We start from the raw sequence: 10,454 nt of genomic DNA, 5'->3' as shown, positions 1-10,454 counted from the left end.
GCCAATTGGGTGTTTGACAACGACAAAGTTAACTCCACTAGTGGTTATGTCTTCACCTTTGGGGCTGAAGTTGTATCATGGAAATCTAGTAAGCAATCTTGTACTGCTATGTCTATTATGAAATCTGAATTGATTGCTCTTGAATTGGCAGGTCATAAAGCAGAATGGTTGTGGAACATGCTTGCTGATATTCCACTGTGGGGGAAGCCAGCTCCTTCAGTTGCACTTCATTGTGATTCGTAAGCTGCGATTGTTGTTGCAAACAACCATGCCTACAATGGAGAGAGGAGACACATTCGTCTGAGGCATAAGACTGTCAAAATGTTTTTGTCTGAAGGGGTGATATCACTAGACTATGTAAAGTCCGAAAAGAATGTTGTGGATCCGTTGACTAAAGGCCTATGTAGAAAACTAGTTTTGGAAAAATGGGAAGGGATGGGGCTAAAGCCCGTTGTATGAATTTAAAGTAATATAATGAACTATTAATCATTATCAGTTCAAAAGGGGAACATTATATAATAATTCAAAAGCACAATTTTTATTTTTGTCCATCCCCAGATGTTTGTTTTGTTCTTTGCTACAAATGAGAAAGAGGTTGAGCATATGGCTCTTAATGAACTCATATCCATATTTTTGGTGGTGTGTCGTAGCTCACACTTGATGGGATTCACCTACTTAGGTGTGGAAGTGTGGCCGCTTCCTATGAGTATTTCGTGGGTTTATACTCTAGAACACCTATAAGCATTTAGGCTCGGACGTATGGCCAGTATAATGCGCATTTTATTCGCATAATTTCATAATATCATACATGATCGATTGCGTGACTCAAGTGACGGGTCCTTAACTACTTATTAAGTTCAAGACAAAGGTCACTTGGTAGGAAGGGGATCATAGCTTGATGTTCACTATGTGTCAATTCAAGTCGCGAGACATTGTCACTTATGCAATTGTTTGTTTTTCCCATAATTCATTTTTCCTTATTTTCCTTTTTTCTCATCTTCGAATCTATGGGGGGATTATTGGAAATTCTTGATGGAAACAAAGAAAAAGAGTGGTATAACCGTGAGGAAAGTCCCACATTGAAAGAAAGTGAGTGATCTCCCTTGTTTAAATATTGTAGTACCTTAGTCCTACTTAGTTGAGTAAGTGGGAAGTGGGTTGTAGGTTATATCCCACACACACGCGTGTTGAGTCGGGTCAGGCTCAGGCTCGGGCTCGAACCTCAGGACTTGGAGAATGCGATGTGTGGGCGTGGGTGGGCTGTGGGCGCTTTATCTTTTTGGAGAAATTTTTTTATCTCTTTCTTTATTTGGTAACAGAATATTGTTAATTATTTTTTTACTGTTACAGTTTGATTTGATTAGCCCTTGATTTTGGCTAATGAATTGGCAGATTTATTCCTTGCCGTTTTAGTGTAATGTGCCTAGTTGCTTGGCTGAACGTACCTAGACACATTCTTATGATAACCATTTTCTTCTTCTTCCCTTTAAATACTCGTGCTTTCACCGGTCAAAATTTACAATTACAATTACACTTTTCTCTCTACAAAATCCTAAACACTGTTATTTGATTTTTGGGCAAATAGTCTGAGTTCCAGTCGGGTTTGTGAGTGCACACAAAGTCCAGCACCATGCTTATCCTGGAGGGAGACCGCTTCGCGCCTACTGCACCGGAAGGTAGCGTGGAATCGTCTATTAGGTCAGTGGTTATCCACGACGCGACAACTATCATTTGGTTCACTCCTTATTGAGATAAGTTTTTATCGTTTTATAGCATATAAGTCTAACATTTATTACCTATAAATAGTATTCCCTCCGTCTCACAATACAAAGCCATATCCGGTGTGGGCGTTAGAGCATTGAGAGGACCTTTCGGCCTTTTCCAGGAAGTCCCATAAACCATCGGAGGTAAAAATTTGGATTTTTTCACGGGAATTAAGAAAGTTGCATTCCTTAAAACTAATGATTAGAAGTACATATGTGCATGTGGGGTTAGAGAGAGATAGATAGAAATGAAAATTAGTAGCGAATAATTGAAGAGATAAAGACAGAAAAGTGTTGGAAATTGTTGTCAAAAGTATAAAAAAGAAAAGGAAAAATGATGACAACTCATCAAAAAGAGGGTAATAATTAGGGGTGTGCAAAAAAACTATAACCGTTTACCATAACCGTTAACCGGTATAACCGATAAATTTTATAGGTTAATTACCCGAACCGTTAAAAAAACAATTACGATTAACCAAACCGTTAAAATTAAACAGTTACGGTTAACCGAACCGTTAAATAGAGCGGTTAACGATTACGGTTACGATTACAATTTTGAGTAAACGGTTAACCTTTTAAGACAAAAAAAAATCTTTTTATTTACTCTTCTGGGAAAAAAAATATGCTGTATATAATTATGTAAGTTAACCCTAAAAGAATCTTTATTGATTTATATCCAACTAATTGGAACTTATTATTGTTTATATTTAATTATGTATTAGGGTTAGAACTATTGCAAGAGCAAAAAAATTATTGATTTAAAATTTAATTAAAGGTTAGCGGTTAACCGTTCCTTAACGATACGGTTACGGTTCGTGTTTTTTAGTAACCGGTCTAACGGTTAATCGTACCGTTAAGGATTAATGGTACAGTTAACCTAATGTGAATAACCCTAGTAATATTGTCAAAAATTACAACCTTTAAATAGAAACAAACATTGTATTTTGGTTTACCCAAAAAGGAAAACATGCTTTGTACTATGAGACGAAGGAAGTATTAAGTTAGGAATGTAAACCAAAATCATGCGTTGATCGATATAATAAATTTTTATTTTACTCCGTACTTTGAAATTTTCACTCTTATTCCTCTTATCTAACGCCCAGAGGGCACTCATTAGCTTTCGTCATTATATTATTATACACTCTCTCTGTTTCTCTAAATTGAAAGAGTATATGTTTTAATTATGCATAATATTCAATGCATGCAATCCAATTACGCTCAGTTTTTACAAATTTCCAATCTACCGTTCACATAAGACAAAAAATCAGTTATTTCTAACAATATTGTTAATATAAAACCACTAATTGAAGGTTCGTTTGGCATTGTTGTGGTTTTCTGTTTTTTTATTTTTTTGTTTTTCAAAATCATATGATATATGTCATATAATAAATCAAAAATTAGTCAAACTTCTTAAAATTATGATAATTTTGAAAACTGACAACTGAAAAGTGGAAACACCTTTTTCTTGTTTCTTGTTTTTTGTTTTAAAAAAAGAAAACTGAAAACAAAAAACGATGTGAAACAAGCCCTGAATTTGTAGTTTTACCTTGAAATTTACTATAAACAAAAATATATTTTTTAAGAAAAACTTTTAAAGGTAATGTACAAGGTAAAACCGCTAATTCAGACAAAACAACTTGTTCGATTAGTGGTTTTAATGTAAACTAGTAAAAAAAATATGGAAAATTTGATGGGAATAATCCCATCTATGAGTGTTCTGCTCAAAGAAATCTTTACTTTAGATTAACTAGGTATAATCCCTACTTTAAAAAAAATTCTCAAATGCTCCCTTTTTACAGGTTACCGGCCAAACATGTTAGAAATGCTTAAAATTTCCCCTTTTCCTTTTTTTTTTTCTAACCAATTTTCACACTCATCATCATCATAACCAACTCTCATCCATTTCTCGGCGCTATTTCACGTCTTCGCCACCTGAGTCATCATATATAGCCGCTTCTGTTCTTTAATTCTCTTTTTTTAAATAAATTTTCTTGAGTTGATTGGTTGTAGTTTTGGGTGGGTTGTGGCTGGGATGTTGGGGAGACGCCGAGAGTTCGATCAGGAGGAGGGCGAGGAGCGGAGGGGTCGCGATGGAGGGTGTGAAGAAGGGATTCAATGCATAGCCGCCGCTTGCGTCGACGGCATTCGGTCGCGACTTATGTGGTAGTTTTTGCGGTGTATCGACTGATTGGTTGTTGGTAGCTTATAATGTTATTATAATGCATGTGAACTGTGCAGCTTTAAGTGAAGTAATTTCCTTGTGAGAATCTTCCAAATTGCGAGCCAATATTTCAAAGGCTTTCAACAAAGAAGTTCTACTACAGGAATTTACTTTACCTCTAGCTGCTGAAAAATCAAGAGATTCACTAGTGGTTGATAAGTCTCTGGGGAACCAGGAGGTCAGATCTTCTTCACCATCACTAGGATAGTCAGGTTTAGAAGATCTTGCCTTTTCCAGTTCCACTTTACACTTGTCCAATTCAACTTCTAGCTCTGCCACTTGATTTTTCAGTTCATGGCAAACTTCTTCTAGGTGATCACAACTAGCAACAACAATTTCACATTCAACACGTTTTTCTTTAAGCTCTCTTTTGCCAGTTATGTAAGTTTCACCCAATTTATAGCATTCATCTAATAAAGAGTCAGTGCAAGCAAGCATATTATCTCTATCATATTCATGCATATCTTCTCCAACTTGTTCTAAGTTTACCTTGTGTTCATGTAGTACATCCTTCTTTGCCATCAAGCATTTTCTGAATGTATTGGTTCCCACTATGATCCCTGGATCAGTGCTGTTTCCCTTAATGTTTACAAAGGTGGTCAAGCAAACCTTAGAGTTAGGTGATTCTTCATCCTCATCAGACCCTGAGTCAGAATCACACCACTTGGATGTTATCATAGCATTCTTGAAGGCTCGTTTATCTCTAGATTGGGACTGTTTGTCCTTCCACCTAGGACAATCTCGAATAAGAGGTCCCTTATCTCTACACTTGAAGCAACCTGTAGAAGAGAAGTTAGACTTCTTAAAATTCTTACCTTTGAAGTTCTTCCTCTGGTCTTGAAGTGATCTCTCAAATCTTTTAGCAATCATGCCAATCTCATCTTCTTCCTCTTCTACTGTTCCCTTAAGAGCCACGCCTCTGGCTGGTTCTTTCTCAGACTTAGAGTCAATCAACATCTCATGAGTCATGAGGGAACCAATCAGCTGTTCCAGAGACAAAATGGACAAATCTTTTTCTTCATAAACTGCTGTTACTTTGGCTGTCCATGCATCTGTCAAGCTGCGCAAAACTTTTCTCACAAGATCCTCATCAGAAAAGTTCTTACCAAGAGATATAAGATCATTGATAATTGTCATAAATCTACGAAAACAATCATTAATCTTTTCATTTTTATTCATAGCAAACAACTCATACTTAGACATAAGTAAATCAATTTTTAACCTTTTTACCTCGCTGGTTCCCTCAAAAGCAAGTTCGAGGGTATCCCAAATCTCTTTTGCATTGCTGCAACCTGAGATCCAGTTTGTTTCATTCTCACCTATAGCCTGTTGTAGAATTGACATTGCTTTGGCATTCTTCTCCAGCAGTTTGTAATCAGCAGATACTAATTCACTGTCTTTCTTGGGAAGCCGGTTTCCCTCAGCATCTGTCTTGAGGATGATGTTGGGACCATTCTTGACAACTAGCCAACATTCATAATCAATCCCCATGATTACATTCTTGATCTTATTCTTCCACCAAGCATAGTTATTTCCGTTGAACTTTGGTGTCTTGTTGTCATAGCCCATAGCATTTAGATCTTGAGTACTCATGCTTGACTCCTCTAGATGTCACTCTTGTGAGAAGCCTAGGCTCTGATACCAATTGAAGGTTTTAGAGCACTCAAGAGGGGGGGTGAATTGAGTGTTAAGTAGCCTTGGCCTATTTTTCTTCTTTTTCGATCTATGAGAGGAACCAGTTGGGCTGGTTCCTGTAAGCAGCGGAATGTAAGAAAAGCAATAAAGAAAACACAAGATTTAACGAGGTTCAGCCAACTATGGCCTACGTCCTCCTACCCTATGCTCTTTTATTAATCTACTCCGAAAAATAAAGAACACAGACACCCTACTGTCTCCCTACTCCGGGAACCAGTATACCCCACACTCTACTCCGAATGTGCGCTCGACTTACACTAGTAAGCCCTTTGTGTTTGAACTCACAAACACTAACCCAGCCTTTCAACCCCTCTGTTGAAGGCTTTGACAAAATCAAATGCTCTCTTTTGATCTCACTTCTAAAAGCTAATTAAGAGAAAATGTTTAAGCTCTAAGAGTGCTCTTGTATATGACTCGATGAAGAGGCTTTTGTGCTTAAGTGTATATAGCTCTCAAAAATTACTCCTTTTTAATTCCAGAGAGACTTACCAAAATATGAGAGGCTAGATGAGTTTATATACTTGGATACAAAAACCCTATTTTCCTTAAATCACATAATCTTGATGAACAAGCAATAATGTGATTTTAGGAAAGTATTTATCTTATTTGATTTAATCATAAAGATAAAATCAATTAAGATAAATACTCCTAGTTTTTAGGTAACCACAATATTCTCATCTAATTTCCAGCTGCTTAGGATATTTTCAAAATGATTTTTGAAAAATATTTTTACAAAATCTTTTTCAAAACACGCAGCTCGGATATTCTGTACAGTGAACCTGGTTCCTCAACCTGGTTCCTTGAATTGAGTATGTTATGAATTATGTTCCAGCTTTGTACCAGAATTCATAATATAACTCAATACACTTATAAGCACTTATTTTACCCAAACATGCAAGTCATACTACGGAGCACATTACATGATAAAACTAGAATAAACATTAAAGTACAAATCTTCTTTTCTTCATGTAATCTTAAAGACTTGAATCTTCCTTGAATACTTCCATTATGAGCAATGTATCTTTCTTCAAATGTCTTCAAAAGGCCTCCATGCTCCAAGTCTTCAACTTAACTACTGCACATGTAACATGGTTAATGTACAATAAAGAGTATGTGACTGCTTTTTCAGCATAGCACTCGAGGAAACAGTTCCTACTGGTTTCCCACCAGTACATGGAACAATTTATATCCAACCATTTCCTGCATATAGACAAGTTAGTTAAATGAATAACACAAATAAGTAATAACTTGTCTAGAAAAACAGTGTTCAATTCCAGCTGGTTTCCAACCAACTATTTGCAATACTTATTGTAACCTGTTTCCTGTAACCGTTTTTCATCACTCAAAACCTAAGGGACTCAACAATATTTTTCTTGTTCAGAGAAGTTTTCAGGGTAATGCTTTTGCACCAAGTGGCATATTTTATCAACATCAAAAGACTTAAAAGAGTCTTTAGGATCCATTGTTGCACTTAATATAAGAAGATCAATCATTTGTTCATCAAACCTATTATTAATTTCTTGTAGTTGTGAATCTGAAGCTGCAATAAACAAATCAACTCGATAATGATGTTCCATTGTTATTTTTCCACCTTAATGAGAACGACCTTTAGCGGCTGTGTAAAGAGTAGTCATATCTGGAATATCAACATTATGCTTCTCACAAAAAGACTTAACCTTTTGATACAAATCATCCCAACCAGTCAATCTAAAATTTTGTATCAAGTCTTTTGTTGTGGAAACAAGACTCATAGCATTCACTATATATTGACCACGTCGTTGTAGAGCTTGGCATAAACTAGCGGTCATCCCTAAAAGTTCCCTCATCAAGTGAAAAATAAAAATGAACTCAAAGGACATTAATGTATCATAAACAACATCAACATTGGCACGTTGTTCAGAATTTCCTTCTTTAATAATGGATAGAAGAACAGTACCTATAGAAGCAAATGTCCTTAATATACTGTTGATTGAATTCAAATGAGATGTCCATTGATTATCAGTAGCAAGCTGCAAGTTCCCTATTTGATCAATCCTCTCCCAGTTTGAACTTCGTCATTAGCAATCTTGTTTGCTAACTCAGGTTTTTATGCAGCTTGTAACTTATCATGTCTTTTCGAAGATGCATCAACTATATTGACAATAATTGCCAATTTAGTGAAAAATTGTTGTATGGGAATCACTTCTTTTGTAGCGCCAACCAAAGCTAATTGAAGTCGATGAGCAAAACAATGAACATAGTATGCATAGGGTGAATCTTTCAATATTAAAGCTTTTAAACCATTAAATTCCCCTCTCATATTAGAAGCTCCATCATATCCTTGACCACGAATATTTTTTGGGTTCAAGTTATGATAAGACAAAACTTTATATAATTCTTGTTGCAAGGTTAATGATGAAGTGTTTTCCACATGAACAAGATCAAAAAATCGTTCTTTTAATATTCCATCATGATCAACAAACCTCAAAACAATTGCCATTTGTTCTCTTAGTTCCCTATCTTGGGATTCATCAAGGATGACACAAAATTTTGATTCTCCAGTTTCCGTTCTTATTTTATCTTGCACGTTTTTCGCTAAAATTTGCAAAATCTCTTTTTGAAATGTGGAAAACGTATATGAAGCATTCCCTAAAAACAATACTGTTAGTTAAGTAATGTATAAGAGCATTGAATAAAAATACAAATCCTCTAAAAAAATTAATAATGAGTACCTAGAGCATTTTGCAAAATGACTTTGTTCACATCTTTGTTGTACGAGGCTATAAAGTTTATAAGTTCAAGAAAGTTTCCTTGATTCTTAGAGTTTACACTCTCATCAAGGCCTTTAAATGAACAATTTTGCAATGCTAGCCAACGAAGAACTGCAACAATTGAAGTTTTTAAACGCAACATGTTATTCTTAATTTCTTCTTCAGTCTGCCCTAAAAGTGATGGTTCAATATGTTGCTTTGTATTCAACAAATCGTCACACGCCTTTTGATTCTTATTATGTTGGCTTCGGACCTTTTCCCATATGATTCAAAAAGGAACAACTCTTTCCACCATTCACTTTTTTCCACTTAGTAAACCGATCATGGGTAAAACATCCGGTTGCTTTATTTGTAAAAAGAAAGCATGGAAAACAGAATGCAACATCTTTTGATGGAGAATATTCTAACCAAGGAAATTGTTTAAACCACGTTAACTGAAATGAACGACGATGTTTTTCTGACCCATAATAGGGATAATCATCTTGAATGGGTTGAAACGTTTTTAGTCTAAGATACTCCCTTCTTATTTGCTCACGCTCATTGGGATGATAGTCACTAATTTGTTTACGTAGTCCGGGATCACGCTCAAGAGTACATGAGGTATGTTTATCGTATGCTTCAACTCTTGGAACCTTTTGGGGGTTATCAGTTTCGGGAATTGAAATAGTAGATCTCTTTTGCCCCTCAAAACTTGTGTTTTGCTCATTATCATCACTCAAATTACTTTCGGGATTCAAATTTGCCTTTGAAGTGGAACCTTCTTCTTGTTGATTATTAACTTTTTTGTAAAAAAATCTAGTGTTTTTGATTTCATGATTTAACCTATATCAATACAAAAACAACAATTCTCAAATTAAGTAGCATATAACCCTAAAATTTGATCCTAAAGGTCCATCCAATAAATTAAAAATCAGCCAAAATTATTAAATAAATAAACATATTCAAGTAAAAAATTAATTACGATCATGTAAATAGCACAAAGAAATCAATTAATTGAATGAAATTACATAATTTAAAAAAATTAATCAAAAAGAAGAATTTTAAAAAATACCTGATTTGGTTGATTTGCTACTTAACAATAGTAATTGATGGATTGAATCTCAAAATATGATTGCCGTCAAAACATATTAATTTCACTTTATTAAGTTAGTTGGAGATTTGGGCTTTATAATCAAAACACAAACCCACGTTGAATAAGTTTTAATTTAAAAAATATGAGAGTGGTGGGATTTGAACCCATCCCCTTTGGAAAATGGATCATTACCCAACTAACATGACAAGGTATATTTATTGTTATATGTGTGTCTTTAATTCTATATATAATAATTTTAAGGGGGGCCATAAGATAAAATACATGGGTCGCAAATCTGGGCCGGGGAGGCCGAGCCTCCATCAGCCCCCCCCCCCCCTCGGTGCCTTCGCCCTTGTGTGTGCCTGTGTGGCTGTGGTGTGTAGTGCAGTAGTGGTGAAGCAAATATCTAGAAGCTTTGATTAATAAAAGCATACTGTATAATATAATTATAATAAAACTTTAATTAATGAAATTAGAACCAATCATAATTAAACACTATCATACAGGTTACCATATGCTGCTAACAGGATATGGACTTTGAGCAGATTTAGTGCAAATTGGGATTATATCTAGTTAATCCAATATAGGGATTATTTTGAGCGGAATGCTTAAAGTTGGGATTATTTTGAGCGGAATGCTTAAAGTTGGGATTATTTTCATCAAATTTTCTAAAAAAAATTGATATTTGTAAATGCTATTATCGCTTTGCTACTCCTATATTATGCAAATTAGGGGTGTCTCTTCAATATTTCTTTTCTGCTTCTATTTTCTATCCCCCATCACTAATTTTCTCCTTTTTACTCTCCTTTTAATTACTACACAATAATCAACCAAAATGAAGAACAGACTTGGAATTGCAAGTGAATTAAATCGAGGACTTGAAAGAGTGCATGATGAGCTAAGTGTCATCGTTGTGGATCTCTATTAAAATTCAAGCATCCGCCTTTTTTATT

At 35.1% G+C, this 10,454-nt stretch overlaps 1 protein-coding gene across 1 annotated transcript; it reads right to left on the bottom strand.

Annotated features, from left to right (window-relative positions):
- Window positions 1–7,271: 7,271 nt before the first annotated feature.
- Window positions 7,272–8,571, bottom strand: LOC110721360 (zinc finger MYM-type protein 1-like). Its single transcript, XM_021900497.1, has 3 exons — window positions 8,391–8,571; window positions 7,782–8,307; window positions 7,272–7,641 (listed from the first exon to the last, which is right to left on the bottom strand). Exons 1-3 carry the CDS (start codon window positions 8,569–8,571, stop codon window positions 7,272–7,274), a joined length of 1,077 nt encoding a protein of 358 aa, XP_021756189.1.
- Window positions 8,572–10,454: the final 1,883 nt, after the last annotated feature.

Source organism: Chenopodium quinoa, unplaced genomic scaffold, assembly GCF_001683475.1.
Source record: "Chenopodium quinoa cultivar QQ74 unplaced genomic scaffold, ASM168347v1, whole genome shotgun sequence".
NCBI lineage: Eukaryota > Viridiplantae > Streptophyta > Magnoliopsida > Caryophyllales > Amaranthaceae > Chenopodium > Chenopodium quinoa.
Note: the sequence above shows the minus strand (reverse complement) of the source record. Positions and strands in the feature narration are given on the sequence as shown.

Coding starts and splice junctions, on each gene's coding strand:
- LOC110721360 (XM_021900497.1), bottom strand. CDS start 8,571: ATGTTGCGTTTAAAAACTTCAATTGTTGCAGTTCTTCGTTGGCTAGCA. Junction 8,308..8,390: donor CATTTTGCAAAATGCTCTAG/GTACTCATTATT, acceptor TATTGTTTTTAG/GGAATGCTTCATATACGTTT. Junction 7,642..7,781: donor TCTTCGAAAAGACATGATAA/GTTACAAGCTGC, acceptor TTCAATCAACAG/TATATTAAGGACATTTGCTT.